Source organism: Colletotrichum costaricense (assembly GCF_030867565.1).
Source record: "Colletotrichum costaricense strain IMI 309622 chromosome Unknown Scaffold_4.1, whole genome shotgun sequence".
NCBI classification, from domain to species: Eukaryota; Fungi; Ascomycota; class Sordariomycetes; order Glomerellales; family Glomerellaceae; genus Colletotrichum; species Colletotrichum costaricense.
The window spans coordinates 2,117,266-2,142,384 of NW_026848233.1; the positions used below are offsets into that span (position 1 = coordinate 2,117,266).

The 25,119-nt window shown below is 49.9% G+C and overlaps 8 protein-coding genes across 8 annotated transcripts; 3 read left to right on the forward strand and 5 right to left on the reverse strand.

The window, feature by feature from the left end:
• Positions 1-1,589: 1,589 nt before the first annotated feature.
• CCOS01_04753 (TfdA family Taurine catabolism dioxygenase TauD) lies at positions 1,590-2,865 on the forward strand (the record flags this gene model as incomplete). Its single annotated transcript, XM_060452934.1, has 4 exons — positions 1,590-1,800; positions 1,862-2,206; positions 2,266-2,640; positions 2,699-2,865. The coding sequence occupies 4 exons, from the start codon at positions 1,590-1,592 to the stop codon at positions 2,863-2,865; spliced, it is 1,098 nt and encodes a 365-aa protein (XP_060316892.1).
• A 588-nt stretch (positions 2,866-3,453) lies between these two features.
• On the reverse strand, positions 3,454-3,954 carry CCOS01_04754 (uncharacterized protein; the record flags this gene model as incomplete). Its single annotated transcript, XM_060452935.1, has 1 exon — positions 3,454-3,954. One exon carries the CDS (start codon positions 3,952-3,954, stop codon positions 3,454-3,456), a length of 501 nt encoding a protein of 166 aa, XP_060316893.1.
• Positions 3,955-5,741: 1,787 nt separating this feature from the next.
• CCOS01_04755 (pantothenate transporter liz1) lies at positions 5,742-7,445 on the reverse strand (the record flags this gene model as incomplete). The annotated part of the gene is made up of 6 exons (XM_060452936.1): positions 5,742-5,967; positions 6,040-6,146; positions 6,211-6,396; positions 6,461-6,673; positions 6,750-7,028; positions 7,092-7,445. 6 exons carry the CDS (start codon positions 7,443-7,445, stop codon positions 5,742-5,744), a joined length of 1,365 nt encoding a protein of 454 aa, XP_060316894.1.
• A 1,150-nt stretch (positions 7,446-8,595) lies between these two features.
• Positions 8,596-10,188, reverse strand: CCOS01_04756 (peptidase family M28; the record flags this gene model as incomplete). The annotated part of the gene is made up of 3 exons (XM_060452937.1): positions 8,596-9,662; positions 9,720-10,027; positions 10,085-10,188. The coding sequence occupies 3 exons, from the start codon at positions 10,186-10,188 to the stop codon at positions 8,596-8,598; spliced, it is 1,479 nt and encodes a 492-aa protein (XP_060316895.1).
• A 2,621-nt stretch (positions 10,189-12,809) lies between these two features.
• CCOS01_04757 (uncharacterized protein) lies at positions 12,810-15,115 on the reverse strand (the record flags this gene model as incomplete). Its single annotated transcript, XM_060452938.1, has 2 exons — positions 12,810-14,631; positions 14,688-15,115. The coding sequence occupies 2 exons, from the start codon at positions 15,113-15,115 to the stop codon at positions 12,810-12,812; spliced, it is 2,250 nt and encodes a 749-aa protein (XP_060316896.1).
• A 1,168-nt stretch (positions 15,116-16,283) lies between these two features.
• CCOS01_04758 (uncharacterized protein) lies at positions 16,284-19,119 on the forward strand (the record flags this gene model as incomplete). Its single annotated transcript, XM_060452939.1, has 13 exons — positions 16,284-16,386; positions 16,463-17,020; positions 17,117-17,210; positions 17,292-17,577; positions 17,639-17,891; positions 17,952-17,975; positions 18,035-18,097; positions 18,169-18,205; positions 18,263-18,402; positions 18,456-18,485; positions 18,544-18,574; positions 18,654-18,678; positions 18,739-19,119. 13 exons carry the CDS (start codon positions 16,284-16,286, stop codon positions 19,117-19,119), a joined length of 2,025 nt encoding a protein of 674 aa, XP_060316897.1.
• A 2,713-nt stretch (positions 19,120-21,832) lies between these two features.
• CCOS01_04759 (MIP family channel protein) lies at positions 21,833-22,793 on the forward strand (the record flags this gene model as incomplete). Its single annotated transcript, XM_060452940.1, has 3 exons — positions 21,833-22,141; positions 22,201-22,501; positions 22,564-22,793. The coding sequence occupies 3 exons, from the start codon at positions 21,833-21,835 to the stop codon at positions 22,791-22,793; spliced, it is 840 nt and encodes a 279-aa protein (XP_060316898.1).
• A 959-nt stretch (positions 22,794-23,752) lies between these two features.
• CCOS01_04760 (uncharacterized protein) lies at positions 23,753-24,353 on the reverse strand (the record flags this gene model as incomplete). The annotated part of the gene is made up of 3 exons (XM_060452941.1): positions 23,753-23,895; positions 24,091-24,118; positions 24,198-24,353. 3 exons carry the CDS (start codon positions 24,351-24,353, stop codon positions 23,753-23,755), a joined length of 327 nt encoding a protein of 108 aa, XP_060316899.1.
• Positions 24,354-25,119: the final 766 nt, after the last annotated feature.

The following is a 25,119-nucleotide window of genomic DNA, read 5'->3' on the forward strand; positions in this document are numbered from 1 at the left end:
TTCGGGATCGTGGATCTCATCCGCCACCGGGACTTCATGTTCATGCTAGACTAGGTATGCTGCGATGGCGAATGCGATCCACAGTATCACGTTGTTGCAAGGGAGACAGGCGCAGGCGTCTTCTGCGGATGTAGGGGTCTGGATCTCGGGTACATCTTATCCATATGGCAATGCTCAAATGCTTCCCAAGGGACTCGCGAGAGAAACTATCCTTGTTGTCGGGTTTTTAAAGGGTGTGTGGCTTGTTGGGGGGAAAAATAGACTTCCATATGCGGGAGAGCAGCTAATGAAGTAAGCCATGCCCGAACGGACGATCGGGAATGTCTCGACATCAACGTGGTTGACCTACAATTACCAGTATTCTACGGGACGAAAAGTAAGCCCACTATTTTCGGTGAGTGAGTTCCAAATCTGCCATCATTTCCATGGGTATTGCCGTAGAAGTAACGGTGGAAATGCCTGCCTACATCAGCTCCTTTCACCTCTCTGTTGTCCTCACCCTTGGGCAAACTCCATGTATGTACTCCCACTCGCAGGGGATCCTACAAGTTTCTGCAAATATCTGGAAGCGTAACATCCAGCGCGGGCGTCGGACGACAGGTTACCCTTTCAGTCTGAGCTCGCCTGCATCCTTGTCTGAGATGGGGTGGAGTGGGGGTAGCCATCCGAGGTCGCTGTGCAGAGTATCAACTCTCTCGGTCTGGATTCTTCAGCTCACTAGAGAATAAGAACCGATGAACAAAAGCAAGCGCCGCTATCGCAAATGTTACGGCTGTTTAATGATTATTCAGAGGTCCCTTCGAGTCTGGGTTGGGCTGCGTTCTGCGAGCTCGCCATAAGCCAGGGATCTGACGCAAGACACCACTCCAGACCCTTATCAATGCATTTAGGTTCAGACTCAACTGCGCAAAATAACATCCAAAACCGCATCAAATACTATCATCTATCCATTAATCATTCTGATGGAATATCTGCTAATTCTTGTGAATATGAATATCGTCACTTATTGGAGTGCGGGTTGACAAAGCACCTACGCGGGCTTGCATCAGCTTGCCCCCACGGAAACCACCAGCCACCAGCAGTTCAAACTAATGCATATGCTAGGTATTCTGAAGTAGAAAGTTCTCCTTCTAATCGAGGAGCTGAAGCTTGTTCATGAAAGGGTTGTTCAAGAGGTGAAATAGGCGAGCAATCATTGGCCAATCCGGTGGGACGAAACCTTGATCACATCATTCTTGCCGGATCCACGCCATTGTGTAAAGGGGGTGATCAATCACGAAATGGGTTCGCTGTCTTTCACCATCCCAAAGCGCCTCTTAACCTACGACCTGTACATAGAATGCGGGGAACAACCGAGCGATGGACTCTCACCGGATGTCGCTTTATCGGGAGTTCAAAGTCGTAACCGCCGACAGGATGTCGCGATAGCTTGCACCTCACTACTCCGCATCATGAGCGAGCCGGCCGAGTTATAAAATGGCATTATTTACGTCGGTTGGGAGAAGAAGAAAAAGCAAATTAAGAGACAAAACTATCGATCGCATATACCATCTGAATTCAAAATCTGAAGCATTCCGTCAGCTGAAATCATGGCTCCTACAGCTATTGACACCGAGGTACCTCTTCATACCAGCACCAAGACCTCACTTCCGACCCCACTGAAGTCATCGAACTCATTGGAACAATATGAGTCCTTTGATGTAACCCCGAACATCGGTCGCGAGTTCCCAAAGGCAAACCTGGTTGACTGGCTCAATGCCCCCAACGCCGACGAGTTGATTAGAGATCTTGCCATCACAAGTAAGTCGCTGCAGTCAGGAATGAGTGTGAAGCGGCGAATGTAACTGACTGTGTGGTCCAGTCTCGCAACGTGGTGTCGTCTTCTTTCGTGCTCAGGACAACCTGACCAATGATCTGCAAAAGCAACTGATCCTCCGACTGGGAGAGCTCACTGGTCGACCCTCCGAATCCGGGCTCCACATCCACCCGATCCTTAACTCGGAGCGGGAACTGGGTGGGGCTGACCCGGAGATCAGCACCATCAGCTCTGTGCAGCACAAGAAGATCTACCGCAAGCCTCTGGAGGGTGAAGAGCTTAGCCCCAAGAAGCAGTCGACAGCACAATGGCACAGTGATATTGCTTTTGAACCTGTCCCGGCCGACTACTCATCTTTGCGCCTTGTTGAGCTCCCCAAGACTGGCGGCGGTAAGTAGAGCACGCATGATAGGTCTCAAAGTCACCGAATTGAAGCTAAAACAGCATAGATACTCTTTGGGCATCCGGATATGAGATTTATGACCGCCTCAGCACTCCATACCAGAAGTTCTTGGAGAGCCTCACGGTCACTTTCGAACAGCCTGGCTTTGCAGCCGCTGCCGAGCGTGGCGGCTTCAAGCTTTATGATAAGCCGCGCGGCAACCCGAAGAACATTGGCAGTATTCTCAAAGCTGTCCATCCCGTTGTACGAACGAACCCTGTCTCGGGTTGGAAGAGTGTCTTCCCTGTTGGCGGCCACGTGAAGCACATCAACGGCGTGACGGCGGAGGAGAGCAAGCACCTGTTGGATTGGTTCCTGGATATCTTGCAAAAGAACCATGATATACAAGTCCGTCTCAAGTGGCAAAATGCTAATGACATCGGTAAGTTGCTTAATCTGTGACTATGGATGGATGTGCAAGTAACTAAAGAGAATTGCAGCCATTTGGGACAACAGAAGCACATTCCACACAGCAACCTTCGATTATGATGAACAAGGAGAAAGATTTGGAAACCGGGCGGTCGGAATTGGTGAAGCGCCTTACCAGGACCCCAACAGTAAGGGACGTCGTGAGGCATTGGGACTCTCCTATGTGACCGGACCTTGAACATGAGCTACAAAACTGTCAAGTACTTATGATATCTTGGACCTGAATATGATGATTAAAGCAAACATAGGTGAAGCTAGTTGTCCGAGACATCGTTGGATAGACAGGGTGGAATGCACAGTCCTGCGACTCCTCAAGAATACCCCTACTACAATTCTCCGGGGGGTCCTAGAAAAAGGTCTAGTCTGTAAGCCTTCAAAGCGTTCCCTCATAGGCGAGTGCTCGTGACTCAGCGGTTAACGTTAGTCTGCGTGAGTTAGTCAACGAATCCTTACGACAGGTTCGGCAGAAGCACCGACCTTGACTGCCGATGAGACGAGCTACTTGCATCAATCTCATGTGATATGCATGAAAAGCTGACGTCACTCGTCTTCAACTTGTCGCATTAGCGCATACGATTAGATCCTGAATGTCCAGCATAGCAGAGCGCAGGTCTTTTTAATTTTATTCGCGGGAAGTAGTCCTATAAATTCGTTCTTAGATGTAGAATTTGCATGCCCTGAAGGTGGAATTGCATACTAATCTTGTACAGCAAGTATGCCTAGCGGCATCGCCCCATAGGCTTCATAGTACCCGGTCCAAGTCTCTCTAAAGCTGCTTCTCGTTCTCCTTGCCCTTTGCCTCCTTCGGTGTGCTGATACCAATACCCAGGACAATCAGGATCCGAACCAAGACCATCGGCGCCGTCGTGAAGAAAGCAACGTAGTCCTCGACAGTCCACGTGGATCTGTCCAGCCAAATCTCCCAGCCCCCGACGGCTTGCGCAGTACCGTGGCAGAAAGCAGCGTCGCTCAGAAGCATACCCGCACAGAGAACGCGCCAGAGAGTGAGGTCGTCGAATACCCGCATGACTACGCCCTCGGTGAACGCGAAATGTAGCCAGCCGCCGCCAAGCTGCGTGTAGATGAATTGCGTGTTGGGTTCGTATGCGAAGGCGTTACGCGTCATTCCGGCGAGGTATTGATTCGGTGTGTGAAGAACCATGACGGCGCCGAGCAGCGCGAAGACTGGCTCGAGGGTCATAATGATGAGTCGGTAGATGCCTGGGACTGCGGCGGAGCCCTTGATTGTGATCCGTTGAGAGGCCATGGTGTTCCAGTCGTCAGATGCAGTCCGCGAGAAGAGAGTCCCGTGATTCTTCAATGGATGGGGTGATAGTATTTTCCCGTCTGAGAATTTCGCGTCGCAATGGCAATTTGATGTGTCGTGCAGGGCAGCAAATGCAAGTTTGGGGTGAGAATTGACCGAAAATGCGATGAAAGACGCAGCTTTAGCACTACTAGATTGCATCAAAGAAATACGTGCCGGTCACTAGCTTTATCAACCACTGATTGTCGAAGCTTATCCCAGCTCAATGAAACACGTACTCGGATGCGCCGGCTGCGGGGTGACTAGATTCCGAGACGAGCAGTGCCATTGACCCTAGCTTGTACGAAGCTGCTGAAGGGCACGCACGGCCAATGTTCAGTGAACTATGGAGTACATAGTGCAATTTGAGCATGAGTGCAGAGGCCAACAGTTGGTTGCTTGCTACGGCTAGGACTGCTTGATGATCCTGACTTCTTACTTGTGTTTCGTGATACAAGGCGGGACGCGGTCTTCTGCTGCGAGACGTGCAAGGCCTGACCGATTGTATCATCCCGAAGTGAGACGGCTTGCTTACGGCAGAAGCCTTACAAAGTGAACATGTAACGGGTCGAAAGTTCCTCCGACTTCTTTGAACTAAATTGTGTCCATGGCCTGTGCGGTTTAAAGTTTGAATTCGCTTGGGACTCCAAATCTCGAAGATGAGCGAACAACTAGCCAGTTGAGTAACCGTACGGTGTCTCTCTCATCATACTCGTGCACCTACAAGCTCATCATCTCTTTCAGTTTATGGCAGAGTCAAAATGTAGCAACGCTGGCCTTTTTGATTTATCAAAAAGTCAAACATCACCAGAGAGGCTATGGAGGCAACAGGCTGTGTCTCAGTTGCATGTGGATCCATCATGAAAGTTTCGGCTCCCACTTGAACCATTTCTACCGAAATGATCTGGCTGAAAGCGAGAATTATGATGGCTGGTTGCGAAAGGCCTGTGCGAACCAGTTGTCTCTACGTATTATTATTGGAAAAGAATTGAGGGGGGAAACTTGGAAAGTGCTGGAGAGCCCACGACACTCAATTATTTCGAATAAGAGAAATGCTGGAACCTTCCGCTCGCTATGCTGTATGTATAACGTGAGAATCAATCGTGCTCTGACCACAACAAAGGGGCTCATCGATCCACAGTCTGATTCAGGTCTGGGACTTCAACACCGACTGACTGGCCTGAGACTTGGTGTGGGTAAGGGGTGTCAGACCATCAAGAGCTTGATGCGCATGGCTTGTGCATGCACAGAGAGACAATGATATGGTTTGAGCATTTGTGAGGGAGGCGTCGGGCATTCCCTATAAAATCAGCACTCTACACATATGGAACTCCTGTGCGGTCTTCCGTAGATAGCTGATGAATGAATTGCAACTTATGAGATTGGTAGTAAGCTGACGATCCTTGGTCGCGACTATCGTCTAGACTAGAAGCATCTCTCATACTACTGGCGATGATTCAGGGTATTAACCACCGTACTGGATGACCGTATTGACGCTCTACTTCTTGTCGGTTTTGTCAATTTCCCCAATGCTTTCATTTCCTTCAGGATGGAATTCCACTTGTCCAGATTCCAAAGTTGTCTCTCCATCCTGAGATCCTCGTTTCTGTTCTCGGAAGACTAGAAGGCGGATACCAACCACTGCAATGATTGCGGCAATTATGAAACCAAACGTTGCAGGAAACCCGTATCCTGAACGCCAAAAAGTCATTAGTAGTCGTTCGTGCATAGAGCTCAAGGATGGCCAATCAAGAACGTGCTCCTGCAAGTTGTAACTGATACTTGATGCTCGCGACTGTTGATAGAGACAAAGTAAACGTCTTCGAGAACTCACTAAAGGTTGGAGCCATGGTTTGCGGGAAAATGACAAGGGGAAGCCATGCGTCGACGGCATATTGCATTCCATTCATACTACTGATGACCAAAGCGCGCTCCTCATTGTCGCCGGCACATATTTCATTCGCCCAAGTGTAGCTGAAAAATTGCTTGTCAGCCAGGAATCGGTCTGATATGTAATATTGCATGATGTCCAGGGCAAAGACCTACAAAACCGCCGTCATGAGATGCACACTGCTCGTCAGGAAAGCAAACAACTTCAGCTGCACGCTTTGCGGCCAAAAAGCCAAGATGCCGTTTGGGATCAAGGCCAGCACCTACGAGGATGTCAGACTCAATCATGCTGCAGAGAAGTTCTTGATCTTTGGGATCGTGGCGTACCAATGGGCAGATGATCAATGCAAAGCGGCTTCCCGTGTAGTCCGACAGGAACCCCCAGAGAATGATACAGAAAGCACTGATGAGCTTTGAGCCGGTTGGGATGACGTTCCTGTCTACAACCGAAAATTTCTCTGCCTTGAGCCAGATGGCGAAATATCCACCCGATTGGCAAGATTCACCGTAGAGCTGATGGTAAGTTAGGTCTCTGTAATACACATGATGCCGCGTTTGAATAGAAGTGGCTTCTTACGACGTAGCCCAAGACAAAAGCGTACCACCTCCACTTCAAAAGGACTCTTTTGAAAGTAGCCAAGGTGACTCCTGCAGGTGCCGCTTTACCGGCCTTCGTTACTCGATCAATGGCTAGCTCGCATTCTTTGGCGGTCAGAAACTTCGACTTGGTCGTGTACGGTGTGTCCGGTAAGACAAATAGGGTCGCAACGCCGACGGGAATCGTCATGCACTGCCACATAAGATTAGCAACTTTGTCCAATTCTTGTCCAATGCCGACTTGAAGAGGCAACTTGAAGTAATCTCACCCCGCAGACGATGTACAACCATCGCCACCCTGCGTGGCCATGAGCACCGTCGAGGCTCTTGTAAACTGCTGCTTGCAGGTATCCACCAAAAGCCGATCCCAGAGGAGCGGTCATATGAAATATGGCGACTCTCTTTGCAAGCTCAGTCTTGGTGTACCAACTTCCAAGTACATAAAGTAAGACAGGAAAGAAAGAGCTTTCAAAGAATCCGACAAGGAAGCGAAATGCGTAGAGCTGGCCAACGTTCTGCGTCCCTGCCTGGGCAAATGTAAAGATACCCTGAAGAACGATAGTGTCAGCATGCAAGCGTGCTTGAGATCTCCCAAGAGGGGCAAGACATACCCATCCGACTTCCATTGCGGCCAACCAGATGCTCGGCCTAATCTTCTGAACAATCAAAGTACTTGGAATTTGCATCACAGCATAGGCGCAGGTGTAAACCATTTGAGCATACGTATACTCATTGGCAAACATCTTGAGGTCCTCCTGCATTCCTGAGACGTAGGCGTTTGCGAGGTTTCCCTGGTCGAGATACTTCATGAAGAAGCCTAAGCATCCTATGGTCAAGATTGACCAATCCAACTTGCGAAGCAATACACGCTCCTCATGACTCTTCAGGTGCGTATCCGTGTCCCAGATGAAAGAGCGAAATGACCGCAAGGGCGCATTTGAAGGCTGAGGCGATGATTCTGCCATCGTGGACGTTCGGAAATAACGCCTTGAGTAAAGTCGAAGTTGAAGGTTGCAGATCAAAATCAACAGCCGCAGAACTCAGCAGGACGCAACTGCCTTTAGTATGTGCTCCTCACCCTACACTGATGTGCCAACTGAATGATATCTCTGCACGTAAATATGCAGACATGCACTGATAGCACGGAATGGCCACTAATAATGATCAACACGGACATGCAAGCCAAAAGTAGAAAAGTCCAAGTGCCGCGGCTCGGGCGACAGATTGATGCTCCCGTCTCATTGAGAACATCTTGCAGAGCAAACCGGCGTCGTACTGGAGCCATCGGGGTCATTCCGACGAGTTTGGCCAATAGTAGTTGAGATGGGATCGCGGGGGATGATAAGGCGACAGAGGCAGGGGGCGATGACGAGCTCAGCCAACCACCCGGACGCTTTCCGGGGAATAAGAATCTCGGAGGGTTTCTACCGCCGGAATCAAAACAGAGAAGCACTAATATGCTGGGCTGATTGAGTGGTTCTTCACGCGGTCTTCTATTCCTGCACGTCAGGAAGACTTCATGGTTATGTTGAGGCCGGGCGGAGGACATCGCTGAATCTGAAAGATCAATCTACCAACGAAGATGGCCAAGAGACATTTGTGCTCGACTACGTTGATTCTTCGCCGGTTTGGAAATAATTCCTGATTTCATCCTCAAATGGCACAGGTTAGTGAGTGTCTATTGCACGGTGAAGAGAACAACAGAAATTTAATAGAAACCTACTGGGGACTCTGTTCGTTGCGAAAGCTATGGCTACCTATGAAGGGTGAACAATGGTTTACCTAACCTCCAATCATCGGTGGAGTAGGTAGATCTCCTCTTTTTAGACACCAAGTGGGTGGTCGAGGAACCACCAATGGACCAGGGTCTTTTAGCTACTTAGAAGTTAGAGTATCGAGATGTTGGACCAGAAATTTCCAAGTGTCTCACCACGCGTCTGAGCGTCGGAAATGGCGACTTGGTGTTTAGAATACCTAGTTGCTCACCACGAGGCACAAGGCGTTTCAATAACTCTGTATAGGTAGACGTTGTTTGAACCACTCAATCAAGCCTTTTTGGACGTTATCATGATGACATTAATATTATGTAGCTATACTACTTGCTATTTGGCTCGCTCAGTAAACGTTGTGCTCGCCGTGGGAGCAGCTCTTAGCATGCTCAGCCTGCTCAGAAGCCAATGCCCACTTCTGGAACTCGCGGCGAATAGCATCACGGCTGCGACGAGCAGGAGTGGTGGTAGCACGGCGAGGCAGACCAGCGGGGAGTTCGTTGGCGAAGTCAGCGGCAACACGGGCAGCGGCCTTGGCGTTGATGGTGAGAGCGTCCCAGTTAATATTGTCGAGAGTATCGCAGGCCAAGTGGTAGCATGGGTCGGTGGGGGCGCCGGCACCGGTGAAGATTCCGGAAGAGGGGATACCGAGCTGGAGGAAGCCGACGTAGTCAGAGCTGGAGCCGAAGCCACCGAAGGCAGCGGGCTTGCCCTGGGCCGCGATGTAGTCGTGAATAGGCTGGGCGCCGAACTTGTCACCCTCGTTGTCTCCGAGGTAGACGTTGTAGACGGGGTTGATGGAACCGATCATATCGTAGTTCCAGTAGAAGCGGATAGCATCGGCCTCGGCCTCAGAAAGCTGGGCAGTGTAGTAGAGAGATCCGACGAGACCGGACTCCTCGGCACCCCACCAGATGAAGCGAACCTTGTTCTTGAAGCCGCTGTACTTCTTGAAGGATCCAGCAATCTCGAGAAGAGCAGTGGTACCGCTGCCGTCATCGTTGACACCGGGTCCGGCCTGAACAGAGTCCAGGTGAGCACCAAGAACAATCACGTTGTTGGGGTCACCCTCCTTGGTCTCTGAGATGATGTTCCAGGTCTCGCGCTCATCCCAAATGGCATCGACGAGAAGATTGACCTCGAGAGTCTCGCCAGCAGCCAGACGCGCCTTCCACGCAGTAGCATCCTCAAGGGGAATGAGACCCACGGGCACCAGCAGACCCAGGTTCTCAGCGCTGAGGGTGGCAGAGCCAATGTCCTTGCCCGGGGTCTGGTTGTACAGAATAACACCGACAGCACCGGCAGCCTTAGCGAGCTTGAGCTTATCAGCAATGGCGCAAACACCACGCTTCACAAGAGCAAGCTTGCCAGTGGCATCAATGCCAGCCCACTGGTCAGCGAAGCAGCCAGAGCCTATGTGTGGTTCAATCAGTTATTGTCGCAATGACTCAGTTGATAGATTCCTCCTACCTCTGGTGTCATCGACGGGAGTGTCAATGAGAGGGGCCGTGTCACCGCCGGGGAGAGTTGTCGGGTGGTTGTATTGAAGAGCGACGACGTAGACATCTTCACCGTCCGGGCCGGTAACACTGATCTCCCGCGTTTGGGAGAAGGTGTGGTTGAAGTATTGGACCTTGGTGTCGAGCTGCTTGTAGAAGCGGCCCTGTACACGCTCGAGGATGTAGTCAGAGGAGGCCTTGTAACCAGGCAGACCGAAGGCTCGGTTGCCGCCGTTATCGCGGGCAATCTTATTCAAGTTCCAGAGGTTGCGCTCGAGCCTGGCGATATCACGTTAGTCATCTGCATAGGCTCCAATTGAGGTACGGAAGACTCACTCCTCGGTCTTGATGTCAGCCTCTGCCTTATCTGCTGTGAGGGGATCGGTTGCGAAAGATCGTAGCGCAAACAGCGCAGCGGCGAGGGCGGTGGCGGTCTTCATCGCGTATGGAAGCTATTCTCAACCGCTAATTGAGGCACGAGATGATTGTCAATAGCTTCTGGAGAATCTTAACGAATGGACTAATCAACAGAGTAGACAAGCCGTATACGCCAGCGGCATGGCGGAGACTTTTATATGCTCCGTGTCTACGCCTCCTCGGCGCGCCAAGAGCCTGGATACGGCGAAAACAAAATTGCGCGATAAGACGACATGCAGTGACACAGCATCGTGGGCAGCGGGGGAGTTTGCGAGCTCGGTTCGTGCTGGCGCATAGCAGTAGACCTACGCAGGGGGGGAGACGTTTGCCGTGTTTACGGTTGGCTCGCCGCAGGAACCTAGGCGTGGCAGGGTTGGATAGCTTCGCAACGTCGTAAAGATGCTCAGAGTGGCGGGACAAAATTCGGCTTGGATGAATTGCGTCCAAGGGTCTGGTAGGCCTGCTTCTTGGCCGGCACCTTTACTGAGGCATCGATGCGTCGCGGGCGATGCTACCTCTGGCAGGTGAACGATGTCGGTTGTTCTTGGCAAGTACTTTTGCTAGAATGAATTGCGAATGTTGGTCTAAGGTTAAAGCCCAATCCTCAACCGATGCCAATACTAGGACGCGGAGAGCAGGTCAATTACTGGGGGGCGACGCGGAGCAGGCGTAGAGCTTGAAAGAAGCACGGAAGAAGTGGAAATGCGACAAGCTCTGGGCTACCGGCGGATCTTCCCCCTCTAGACTCTGTGGATCATCGTTGCTCTATCGGGCAGGTGCCAAGCCTTACGAGAGGGGCTTTTGTCGAGAGTGGCTGAGAGAAACAAGTCTAATCGGACCTTGGGCCGTTGAATACCATACCTCTCTGTCCCCTTCTCTCCGAATGCCGCAAGAAAGTATTACGAGAGCCATAAAGTTACTTTTGAAGCCTCGATATTTATTTCTTCGTCAAGCGCTCAAGGCTGATTTGGCCTTCCGTGACTTGTCTAGTCCCCGGCTTTCAAAGGACGTATGAATGTGAGTCTTGCACGGATCACATTGACAATCATCCCCGAATTGCCGCTCGTAAGCCTCTCGCGTGTGTGCCTGCATGCTGCAGCTATAGCGTTGCACTGCAGTCGAGGCCTAGTGAACTCGGTCAGCTAGATCAAGAACATCGTGTCACTGTGAAATGGGTGTTCGCCCAAACTCCAAACCCATCCTCAAGGCGGCAGGGTCATTGGTATGTAGGGTGGCAGGTCAGTGGTTTTCACTGACGCATCCCCAAGAACCGAATTGAGCACGTCAGTCCAGCCGTTCAACCTCTTCCCATTGGCGCTGACGAATAGTTTGTCGAATAAATGCGATACTTGCCGAAACCTTCCAGCAGTGCGCCGCAAATTTCCCAACTTCTTTTCAAGACCGAGATTGACCCTGGCAATGAGGAGCTGGGCCAAGATGACGGGAAAGGCATGTGCTTATGGTTGGATGCCGGCTCAAAGACTTGGCAACGAACAATGCAATCAGTTGTCTTGGCGAAGCGGGGAGTTGCTGATTGATGCGATAACATCCATGGCTGGGCGTGCTCTGCCATCTTGTTTGATCGCTTGAGTCCTGACTGCCATGTTCCCTGTAAGGTTTCTCTTCGGAGATGGCGATCGGCCCCACGCCAGGCTAATCATGTAGCGTCACGCGTGAGTGGGATGCCGGCCCGGCAACCTTCGTTAGTCAAAACTCGGTAAATGGCGTAGAATCAATTGTTGGGGCTGGAGATATTAACGATGCTTAACTCGATGTTCTCTTCTTCCAGACTTGATCCGTTGAGACCAGGAAGAAAAAAGTCCTGACTTATATCTAAAGCACTGAAGTAGGCAAGTCAATTTAAGTACGGTACCTGATAGTACTCAAAGCTCTGAATTACCAATGTGTTGGCAGTCTCATTTATTGAAAAGTCACATGACTTTCTGCTCTTAGCTAACTTGAAGCTTTGCGTAAAGCCACTGGTTCCAATATTCCTTGCCTCAAAGAGAATCATTTGGCAAGTTCAAGTGGAAATAAGCTTCAAGGCGGCTATAGACGATTCTGCGATGACTTGCATTTGCTAGCGCCCAAGATCTCGGGTCATGTTGGCTTGGGATTCGAGGACCTTGATGGTCGCGCCCCGGGGATTATTAGATCCGGTTCATTGAGACGTGTCGATTTTCCCTTACTGTCCGAGGTCACAGTGGAGTTCGAGCCGATCTTTGATCACTCGCTTCTCGGGTAGATAAGTCTAGCGGCCTTGACGTTGGTTCGCACTTTGAGGCGCATATGGAATGTAACCCTCGTGCTTGTATGCCCGCTTTAGACACAGGTAATTCTTGGAGGAGGGGGAACGCTGTCAGGACCTGTCAGGACCCTTGTTGCAAAACAAAGGCAGACAGGCTTTTTACCCCTTGATGATGATGCTGGACAGCATGTTCACAGCTGGCAGTTTCAGTCAGACCCTGGAAGCCGACACTTGACAGTTCTACGACTCTATAGAGTATCGTAAGTCAGGTATGGTACTGATAAGATGCTCAAATTCCACATGTCTCTATCAACGTCCACGACACCAAGAGATCTAAGCCTGATGTATTCAGTCGAATCTGCGAGCTCCCTCTCCTTCAAAACCGCCAGCGTGCAATCAAGCGGCCAAGCCTGTGTGCCTCGCATCATTTCTCGCTACCATCTGCCACCCTTCTTCAACAACGCCACTACTTGCAGACGCTGCTATACTAGAAAGAGTATTCGTACTCCCCTGCGGTCCCACCTTACTCTCCAAGATCTTCTTTATCTCCACATGTGCCACACCAGCACTTCGAAGCGTGGAAGATGGAACCTTCCGATCAGCACCATGTGCTACCAGCATTCGAATAATATCGACCTTCTTCTTGATAAAGGCAGCTTGACTCCCAGGCGTTCCTCCGTTTCTAACGTTGGACTGTGCTTGGATTGCAGCCATGAGTGGCGTACACTTTCTTGGACCACAGATCTCGGTATCTGCCTTGAAGGATTGGAGAAGAACCGATACAACATCCTTGTTCCCCTTTTCGCATGCATGGTAAAGCGCCGTTTTACCATAAAAGTCTCGAGAGTTGATATCTATCGACGAAAGAGATGTATCACTGGCTCTACTTTGAACAGGTGATATGTCCAAGCGGGCCGTTGAAGCACGCCGGAGTCTGCTAGCCTCCGCAGTGACGCTGAGTCTCCGATTAGAAGTTGCTGTGAAGATTTCCTCGGCCACTTCTTCTGTCTGGCATTTGTAAAGGATGTGACGGCCGTGCTTATCTTTGAAGTCTGAATCAGCACCGCTTTCTAGTAAAAGACGCACCGCCGACACGTGGCCAGCCGTCACCGCCGCCATTAGGGGTGTCTCTCCGTTGCTGTCGGTAAGTTCGAGATTCTGATAGTACTGAATAATTTGTTCGAGGACCCCGACTTCCATATCGCCGTCTGCGATGGCGGCGAATAAAAGTGGTCGCTTTTGGGAATCACAAACATCAAACTTGGGTAAGTTCATGTCATCCAATGCAGCTTCGTGGAAACCTTTCTTGTGAGCCCAAAACAAGGCTGCATCAAACTCATTGTGAGGCGAGTCTTCGACAGGTCCAATTTCCTCTTCAACCCAGTCTTTTGTAGCCAGGAATTCGGCGTGGCTACCACGAAGTCCTTGCACATGACGCAGAAGTTCGTAAGTTTCCATAATTCTCTCCCTGTCCCTAGGATCTTCCTGTAGTCGAAGCTCTATAGCAGTCTGAAGATGTCCGCAAGCCCCGAGCAAATATCGGCCATCGAATAGTAGCTTCCCAAGTTTATGATGTAGCCTGGACGATCGGCCTAGATCAATTGGTTGTTGCATGTCGCATTGATGGTTCAAGGCCTCCAGAATTCTTCTTGCCTTTGCGGTTCCTACTTCAGTCTCACACATGATGTTGAGATCTGCGAGTTGTTCATCCAGATCTTGCTGTTCTAGTTCATTGAACTCCTTCTTCCCTGCCTCTGCCAGCAGCTTGCGTATGCTCACCGCGTCTTGGAGATGTTGAGTGGCATTTTCGAATAATTCGCCAACTCGCAATAGCTCTACAATCTCGACGGTCCTCTTATATTTGTAGAGCTGCAGTTGAGGATTGAAAGAGGGTTCCTGCTCTTGAGGCTCTGAGCGCTCACCAGAGATGGAACCTCTAGGAATACTGCCATGTACTCTAGGTCTGGAGATCCTCAGGTCCTGATTCCCTTCGAGGAGAACCTCCTCCGCTAAACTGACTGCTGACCTATTCCATTGTTGAATAGTCCTTGCGAAAATCGGATTATTGATTTCTTGACCTCCAATGGCTACATAACCAGGGCCAGGTAGTGAGGTATCACACTGAGAGACTTCGACTTCGACACGGAGTCTGCGCGCAACATATTGCACCCTCCCTATTATCTCGGTATGCGGTTGCTTCGCTTCCAATGTTTGTGCACTACATGGGAAAAGATGTTAGTTACGGCCGTTGATCATCAGTGGTATCCTCCTCACAGTGACAGGGTAGAAAGACTGAGGTTCAACACGGAAGTGTAGTGACTAATTTCTTCCGACGCTTGTTGAACATCGTCTCGACTAAATGCCAGGTCCCATGCCATCCGCAGGTTGCGAGAAAAGCCTGACGGTTTGCTTTCAATCTTATTCAGTCGATCGGCGAGAGTTTCAAGTGAAGTCCGGCAGTTTTCTATGATGTTTCTGATGCATGTGAAATGCTCGTCTTCCGATTTCAAGAGGTGGGCCCTCCTTCTCTCTTTGCATTCATCGCCAAGCAGCGTCAAACAGCTGGAAAGGGCCTCGATTCTCGTTTGAAGTCGCGATAAGTTGCTCTGCGAATGTTTGACCGATTTAATGATCTCATGTATCTTCAAGGCAGCCTTACAGGTTGGGTGAATAAGTCCGATTACAGCTGCTGCTGCCTCCATGGTGAGTGCCGATACGAAGGGTTCTCTCTTGTGGCACTAGCGACCGTACCTAGGATTGGCAGTAAGAACTGGAAGGTTCGAAGGTTCCGAGGGAGAGGGTAATTATGTTCATCCTACTAGTTTCTGCATCAGATACTTTCACGTCACAGTCCTAGCTCATTGGCCAGTTCGAAGAAATCAGACGACAGCGTACCTAATAGACGGGGGGCGCCAGCTTTGCAAGCCACGTTCTGCTAGGCTGCCAACTTTGTTACTTCTACTTCGACAATAAACCACAGAAACTGCATCCGCAGTAGGTCTGAGTTTCGGGCGAACTGCATGGGCATGTGCTCATACGCGTCACTAGCTGTTCCGCGGTGTAGGTTCTCGATTGATGACAAGGCTGCTTTTCCTACATGCCATGATTTAGGTATTTCTGCATGTCTCTGCACTTTTCACACCGGTATGTAGAATTCAGCTAAGAGTTACAAATCGCCCTCACCGCTTACCGCAGGAAGTAATCATAGGCTGACTGACGTCTGAATGGCCCAATGGCACGAGTGATCCAACGCAATGGTTTACAATCCCTGGTTCCGGGGCAACTTGTGGGGGGCGGGGTCTCCCCGCGTTGGCACACTCACCATACATTATATCACTAGGGTTGAATTCCCACACCTCGCACTCACGCACATCATGTTCAGATGTTTCGCCAAAGTACGAAGGCTTTATGAGTGCTATTCTCCAGCAAGCTACATGCACAGATTTACGAGCTGCACACCTCGTGTCTGACAAATCTTCATGCCATGTTATTCATCTGATTGGAAGAATTTGCCAGCGTTGGTCAATGGTAGCTGAACATGACTTGGCAAGGGAGTAAGCCCCTTTGCCTACCCAGAACGCCTCATGGTTGCCTTTTCTTGGTTTCTGCATTTGTATGCCGGCTGTCGTCACATTTGACACTTGACAGCCTCACAGCCTCCCTGGATGTCATCACAGATCCAATCCACCTCAACCTTCCAGGAAAATTATGTAATAAGGGTAGACCCAGATTAAAAGCTGACAGCAACTCACCTTGACAAGACTAGCTGGTGTAATCAGGCAAGTGCTCTGTTCTCTTAGGAGTTGAGTTCGTGAATCCAAGCTTAACCACCGCTTCTGTCCGCAATCTGAGCATACATACCTCATCAAAATGACCGAGCCCATGGCAAGTACCACATCCATCGCCGACAGGTTTCGGGCACAAGTTTCCCGCAGAAATATCAATACGGAAGCTATCATTGAAGCCCCATTAGGTAAGTGTCACGGCTTTGTCTTTGTTCAGACATGTGACGCTGAAAGTAAGATTTCTCATTCTGACCATTACAACAGTCCATCTTGACGATGATGAGCTAGAGGAGGATGTGCGACAATTTGCCGAGAACTTACCCGGTGTTCCTTTCCAACGAATCCTCAGAGCAGCCCAAGTGTCAAAGGAGATCCGGGCATATACAGACGAGGGCTTGCAAGATTCTCTACCCATTAAGTTGAAACCAAAAGAACGAATAGCGCTCAAGGCAGAGAGAGACAAAGCATTCTCCCAAAGTGGTATGACGGTGATTGTCGTCACTGTGGCACTAGCAGCTCTGCTACAAGGCCATGTTCAAGCTTCGATCAATGCCGGCAGTATCTACGCGAGACTTCTTCAAGAAAAGGTCTCTAGCACAACAGATCGGAGTGATTTGGTGTGGCAGCTCGGTGGAATGAACTCGGCGCCATTCCTAGCCGCTGCTATCTTAGGCGCTCCGATGTCACTCCCGCTAAATTACTGGATGGGGAGACGAGGTGCTATCGCTGTTGCGGCCGCATTAATCTTTGCGAGCTCTTTGGCTTCTGGATTTGTGCACACATGGCAGGAGCTTCTCGGTGTTAGGATTGTCAACGGCATTGGTGAGTCGAAAATTCCATATTCTGTGTCTCCTATACAATTCACGTCGCCACAAGGCCATGAGATCCGACTGATACGTTCAATTGACAAATTTCAAGGGATGGGTATCAAAGCCGTCAGCACGCCGATCTTGGCATCTGAGACTGCGATTGATCAATGGAGAGGCTCTTCTATCCTAATGTGGCAACTATGGTAAGTCCCCCTGACCACTTCATTTCGATTAAACATTTCTATTCAGAGAATTTGACGCATTGGCGATATCACACATGGCAGGGTTGCCTTTGGTATCATGTTAGGAAACGCCATCAACTTAATCCTTGCCGGGGCTGTGGGGGCTCTGGATTTTCCACTTGAACCAAAGGACAGTACTGTGCCTCTTGATGTCAAAGGCGACTTGGCGCTTCGATTAATCTTAGCCGCTCCCATGGTCCCGGCCGTTTTCACGCTCATTGCACTAGCATATTGCATGGAGAGCCCGCGATTCTATATGCAGAAGAACACACCAAACTATCGACCCATGCGTGCCTATGAAATCCTGTCTAAAGTCCGGAACACACAGGTTGGTTTCCATGTTATGATACTCCCCCACTGTAATTTACTAAATCAAACATACAAACTAGCTTCAAGCTCTTCGAGATATTTACCTTATCCACATGAACGTTGAATACGAAGAGGCACAGAATCTACCGGAGACGCCTCATGAATCAGGCGTGTCTACGGAGAACCAAAAACAGGGTCTAACATTCGCGAATCACATGTCATTCGCCTTATCAGATGCCTATCGGCAATACAGCCACCTCCTGACCACTCCACGACTGCGAAATGCAGTCTGGAGCACGTGCATAGTGGCTCTCGCACAGCAGCTTTGTGGAAGTAAGATTCTATATCCTTCGATTGGCGTATCAGGATTGAACTAACTAATAATATTTTCAGTCAATGTTTTCGCCTTCTACTCAAGTATGACTAGTCATCTCCCGCATGACAATTTTCGCGGCTCATGCTTACCATGCCAACAGACAATTTCTTCATCAAAGGAGACCCGAGCCCTCGCAACGCCATGCTTTACAGCTTAGGCTTTGGTAAGTCAGACTCTGAGCTCTCTCCGTCACCGGGATATACCAGTAGTGTACTTATTTGGCATGATAAACAGGTGCCATCAATTTCCTGTTCGGCCTTCTCGCAATTAGGTTAGATTCGGAGTTTTTGTTACCGTTTTGAAGAAGCTCCTTCTGACAAATTGCCAGATCTATTGACGTCTTCGGGAGACGGCGGTGGCTACTCGTCACACTGCCATTGATGTGCATTCTTTTGGCCGCAGCGGCCATGTCGTTCCTAATTCCTAAGGGACCCGTCCAAATTGGAATCGTGGCGTTGTTCATCTTTTGTGAGACTCCAAGATGGCAGAAACGTTTGTTTGGATGACTAACGCCGTGTCAGTGTTTGCAGCTGTGTACTCACCAGGACTTGGTCAGTGGCGCGCGTAGTAACTAAGGAGCTAAAGCATCTGTTAACTTCGTGACTACAGGGCCCATCCCCTTCACACTTGCTTCCGAAAGGTAACTGTCTTTTAGATTATCTACAAATATGTCAGATCTCTCATTTGATGGCTAAAGTACTAACACCTTACGCATGAAGTTTTCCCCTCTCTCAGCGTGAGGCTGTAAGTTCTAGATAGATCGATCTCTGCAACGCCCTGCACGAGACTAACGTGATACTCCAGGGATGTTCTGCCGCCATCTCAGTCAATCTTTTCTTTGCGGGTATACTCACGATCGTGTTTCCAGCTGTCAATGACGCGCTGAAGCCCTATGGTACGCTAACGCTATTCGCTGGACTCAATCTCGTGGCATTTGCTCTGGTCTTTTTGCTCGTCGAGGAAACCAAGCAGGTAAGCCTTGAAGAGCTGAGTCTCATCTATGCGGTGCCAAAGAAGGACTTCGTACGGTTCCAGCTCAGAGAGCATTTGCCATACCTCGTCAAGAGATACCTGACGCGTACTTGGAGTGGCGGTGATCCACCCAACTTTTACACAAAGGTTATTGATGGTTCTTATTCTCACGAGATGGGGCCAATGAGGCGGGATGAATCGACGGGCGAATGACGCGACTGGAATAGAAGGAGGGTTTCTCTTACTCATGGACACATGTGCCATCAACATCGTGGGCCAAGATGATACCAAACTTTTCCTCCCAAGGTAGTGAGGCTTTGAGTGGACACAAGATGGAACCTGGAATGGTGTTGAACTTGCCTACGTATATGAGATGTGCGATTCATGCAAAGTAACGGAACTGGGTAGATAGCTGAGACATAATGCTTCCGCGTCGATGCGTCGATCACGACGTCATTGAGAAAGGGAAATATCACTTAATACTTTATTTGACGACTTCAACAAGAATGCCTCACGCGTATGTAACCTTGCTTCTCAAAGAAGTGTGGTGATCACTTCGAGCTCTATGAAAGTGTGTTTGTCAGGCCCCCAGTACCGCCAGATCTATCAAGACTACACGTATCCCATCAGCTTCGAGATGGCATCATTACAAAAGTACGTACTCCCGTGAGGGGTCACAGCGAATCATGTGTCAATCCATTCTTGTTTCCCTTTATCTGCCGATCAAAAAGTCCGCATATGAGCAGAGTTGGAAAAAATTCTGGATACGTTTTTACTAATGCCATATCGCAGTTGTTTGAGTACGTCACGTGCTATGCAATGGTTTATTATCACGAATGTAGGCGGGCACGTCTTTGTCGGGCCTCCACGCGTCAGTCAACATACCAGCAGCGAACAGTAGGATCAGCGCCAATCGTGCCCGTGGTGCGTCTCGCCCGGCCGCGCCCCATCACCAGGCCGCACCTGTTACTTCAGTCTGTCATACCTCACGATCCTCCATTAACGCCAAGCGTGCTTTGCATTAACGTCAGTGCTTTACGCCCGGATTCTGAACCGCCAGAGATGTTCTCTAGCATCCCGGGTGGAAGACGAGATGCTGAAACAAGTCTTTCGGGATCTGAACGGGACAAATAATTTTAAGGCTGCCTGAGAGATTCAGCTCCTTTGGACTTCCCGAAACTTCGCGGAAACCATCTGAGGTCGGCAATCTAAGATCAGGCCGCGATGCTTTCGGTCTTCAAAGGCCTCTCAGCTGACAGGCCCTCAGATGGCGGCGTACCGATGGCTGGCTGATCTGTAAATACCCAGCAGAGATCTGGGTTGTGATGTTTTATTGAACAAAAAGACACTTACGATAGATACCTAATACTGTGACAGGTCTCATGTCTGTGCGGGGGTGAGTTCGAGATCAACAAAAGCGGACAACCCGAGAGGCTGGGGCTGAAGCGAAGGTAGCATCCGGAAAGCTTAAGAAATGGGGACAGGGCGCTGTTAGCTCGATGTCGAGATAGGTGCTGTAAGCACATGTGGGAGATGAATGTGGAAGAAAGGCCGGAAATGACCACAATTACTCCAGAGCTCAACCGTCACAAATTTTGAGCTTCTTGTTATTGCTTTCTAACGGTGGTTTTCTGGGGAAGGAATGCAGGGAATCGCGAATGTAACACCGTTAGATTAGGAAATTCCGACTCTCTCTCACGAATCACTCTTTTGGGAACAATCGTGGCCTTTCGTCGCTGGATTGCCACAACACCACACGCCCCGAACTGGTGTTCCTCGAATGTAGACTAGCCCCGTTCGTGGAAGTCAAAATTGCCAGCTGAGGGAGTGTCTCAGACGCCATGTTCGCATTCCCATCCCACCTGACTCCACACCTTAGCTTCCGTGATGATGTCGACGAGAACAGGATAAGCCCCTGTGACGGCGCTAAGCCCACGAGGATGAGATTCGCCCGGTGCGTACGCTTTTGTAGAGCTGGATCCCTCTAGATCAGACCGCACGGGAGCGATGCGCGAGGCTGTGGACTGCCACGGAAAGGTTTCACATTCACGAACTACACGCCTGCGCGTTCCGTCCAATGACATGGGGAAGTGACAGGTGTCAAATCGTCCACAATGTCTTAACGTTTCGTCTCGTTTGGGAGCTGTCAGGCCAGCCATGAACGTTATCAGAAACCTTGAGATTCTATCCGGCATAGTATTTGACTTTGGTTTTCAAAGATTGAAATGCAACCATAGTCCAGTTGTACACACACAGAAAGTTGCAGCTAGCTAAGAGCTTGCGACCTGCAATATCAGATCATCGTCGATTATTTCCTTGACCTCATCATGAATGAGGGTCCCGTCTTTCCAAACTACGTCGAGGGTGACGTCCTCACTCCATAGTACGCAGCTTAATGCCCATCAATGACCATGACCGGTGCCGCAACCGAGACAAGTTCCTACTAGATGCTCTCTGTGGCTGGGGAAGACTAGCAGCCATGTGCGGGTGTGTATACGCTAATTGCCGTTAGGTCCATCGACCTCGTTCCGGAGAGGAGTCCAGGCCTCGTAGCTTGGCATACTCACCCGGCGCCATGGGTCGTGTGGCGTCACCGGCGACAACCAGTTCTTGAAGACATAACCGCTTTGGGTTGGGCTTTTCTGTATCATGGAGGTTGCGACGAATGCGGATTTGAGTGTCTGCGCAGCAAACGGGGCACGCTCTCGAGAGCCATGTATCAGTTGCACACCCTCTTGTAAGGAGGGAAGCCTCCGTGAATCGAAAAGTTATAAAGGATGCCACAAGAGAGATCGACATTCATTTCTCGTTATAAGGACAGACGTGTCTTTAAAAAACGGATTCTTCACCTTGAGCTCGGAAGCTTGCAATCACAGATTTCGCAATCAAAAACCATTTCCCCTGGATTACACATCGTCATCTCACAATGGTGAACACCAAAGTCGGTCGTCAGCTTTCGGGCGATAGCTCGAATGTTGCTGGCACATTACCAATGCTCAACATTGCCAATACCACGAGGAATAACATTGTAGCTGTGCTCGGGGAGTTTGTCGGAACATTCCTCTTCCTCTTCTTCTCATTCGCCGGTACTCAAGTTGCCAACACGCCTCTTGGAGCACCAGGATCGGACCCCAATCTCCCATCCATTATCTTCATCGCGCTTTCATTCGGAGTCTCCCTAACTGCAAATGTGTGGGCATTTTACAGAGTTACGGGTGGGATGTTCAACCCTGTGGTAAGTGTTGAGATGTCCCAGCTTACCATGTTTGTGTAACTCACGCAAGATCTTCATAGGTGACTCTCGCCCTCACTGTTTGTGGTGGCCTACCGCTACTGAGAGCTCTTCTAATCATGCCCACTCAAATCATAGCCGGATTATGTGCAGCCGGGGTGGCTTCTGCCATGTTTCCTGGTCCCCTCTCCGTGACCACAGGACTGGGTGGTGGCACAAACACAGCTCAGGGCTTCTTCATCGAGGTCATCTTGACCGCTCAGCTGGTGTTTGTCATCTTGATGTTGGCCGTTGAGAAGCATCGCTCTACCTTCCTTGCCCCTGTGGGCATTGGTCTATCATTCTTCCTTGCCGAACTCACAGGTAAGCACGACCCATTCTGTCTTCAGGCTGAGCACAGTAGATACTAACATTACGTTCCTCAGGCGTCTACTTCACTGGCGGTTCCCTCAACCCAGCTCGATCTTTTGGACCCGCTGCTGTTGATGGCATTTTCCCCAGCTATCACTGGATATACTGGCTTGGTCCGATCGTTGGATCTCTGATTGCCTGTGGATTCTACCTTTTATTGCGCAACCTTCGATACTATGAGTGCAACCCCGGTCAGGACGATGATGGCCACGAAACGAGCAGCGAGCGCAGCTTCAAACCCTAAGACAAGAACGAAGGCTTCCAGCGAACGATGATCCGTGCCGTAGCACCTCGTAACTGCTATAAGTGGCCGATGTCAGATCAAAAACAGGCGCAAAGGGCGTTAGGTGTCGCTATTCAATGTTATTGAGATTACTTTAGTCTTACCGGAAGAAAACGCGTTCCACAGCATTCCGTTTCAGAAAACCCAAGCTTGAAGCCTTAACGTGAGTATACTTAAGCTGCGATCCAGGCCACTGGAATCAAATGTGAAATTACAACGATGCCACAGACTTGCAGGGAGCTGGCTGAATATTTGCCCACATATGTTTGTGCTGAAAAGATGCCTTAGATAGATTAGGTTTGTGCCTCATAAGGTCATGATACTCTGAACTGCCGGATAAAGTTGAGTAGGGCAATTTGATTAAAAATAGGTAACGCATCTGGATACCGAAGTTTAAGCTATTTGATACTCGCTGCTGCGGTGGCTCAATGATAAAGACACATGGTGTTGTGATCGAGAAAAACTGACCAGGAAAGGTTTACCTTTATCGGATTGAGGTTCTAGCCACGAGCAGCCCACTTACGATAACTTTCAGGGCCAAGGTGGAAACTCTCCTTTGACTTGACAGAGGTAACAATGTATAGGAGCTTGCCTTTTCCCAGTTTCCAAAAGCAGGTGAACGTGTGCCTCGGAAAGTGCTGAAGATTAAAGCTGTCACCTAGAGAGCGAACTTGAAGCCACATCACCAGCCATTGTCCAAATGCCTCAATTATGCCCAATTTGTGGCGTAATTCGGTCCCAAACCAATCGTTCGTCAATGAATTTGGCAAGGCTCATTTCTGTGGCGAATATTAGTATTGAAGTGGATTAAGTCATAATCACTCGCTGAGAGACGACTGGTCTTGTCGATCTCGACAGTTTCAAGCAGCTCCATGTTACGCAGCAACATGTACGTGGCCACTCATGGGTCAAACCACAATTCAGGGTCCTGTTCCAGAAGGAATTGGTGGAGTCGGACGGCGATCGGGGAAATTCATGTCAGATTCTGTGGCGCAGATTGGATGGCGAACCTGCAGGATGCCGATCAGATAGGGTTGACATACCAGGGTCGACGGGATGGTGTCTTGAAGCACAGGGGTCAGCCGAATCCCTCGCCCCGATGCTGTTGTCAGTAAGGCTTACTGACAGTGGTTATGCCGAATCAAAGAACTTCCACTTGATTTTCACTGCATAATCCTTTCATTGCTTGCTTTTTGGCGGCTCGATTGAGTTTCGTCGTTTCCTTATGATGGCCCCATTGGCCGGTCACCGATCCGACTCCGATTCGGTCGGTCAAGTCCGCAAAGCTGGGGCCTTGTGGCACATGACTTCTAAGCCATCTCACGAGCGAGATGCACTGCATTCTGTATATGCGACAGTTCTTACCAAACCACACGTGGCTGCGTCACCTGGATTATCCTCAATCATACCTGTATCGTAGACAGTCGAAGCAGTGCAGTGGCGAAAGATGGCCAGGCCCGATTCCTCCGTGCGGCTGTAAGAACGAAAGGGCGAGAGATGCGGTAGTCGTTTATCTGCCATTGACGTTCATTGTCGTTTGCACTGCTCAACCTTGAGCTAGTTGCCCAGATCACACGACTGTGTGCTATCATGGATGTCGACTGCATCACATTGGTGGCCCATGCTTCAGGCACCGAAATTGCGGTCTTCAACCACCAACCGAGCGTGCTCTATTTTTTCAGCAATGGCTATTTGTAGTCATTTGACCAAGAAGCTATGCTGAGGGCATCCATCGTGGAGTCTACGCCGCCTCTGCCGTAGCTCTTCCCCGACATACCATTGGTTACTTAAAGAGGCAGCCCCTGACCCTAAGTTCTCAACCACCCTCAAGAGCGCCTCGGTCTTCGGCAAAGGACTTGACCCAAAATGGAACTGGCAGCTCCCTGGGGTATGTGAATACTCATGACAAAAAGCTAGTCTCTGCTCTGAGTCCAGGTTTGAGGCCACCGTTCGAGCCGCTTGATAATCGTGCTCCTGAAGCCAGGCTCACGTCAGTCAGGCATCCCACTTAAGACCATTTCATATCAAAGCAAGCAGGTCATTGTATACCATCCTATCTCGATCAATACTATATAAACCTCGCGGAAACATATACGACAGTGCTCAAGACTGGATCATTCTGGTAAGTCCCGAAAAGCATACGCACATACCCAAGCTGGTACGGCCCGCTTCCAAGTACGTCAACCAACTCTCTTAGCCTTTAGATTCATCCAAACCCCAATCCCGAGCTCAAACAAAGAATCTGGCTGGCTGCCGCGCTAGCCGACAGATTTGACGCTGTCAGAGC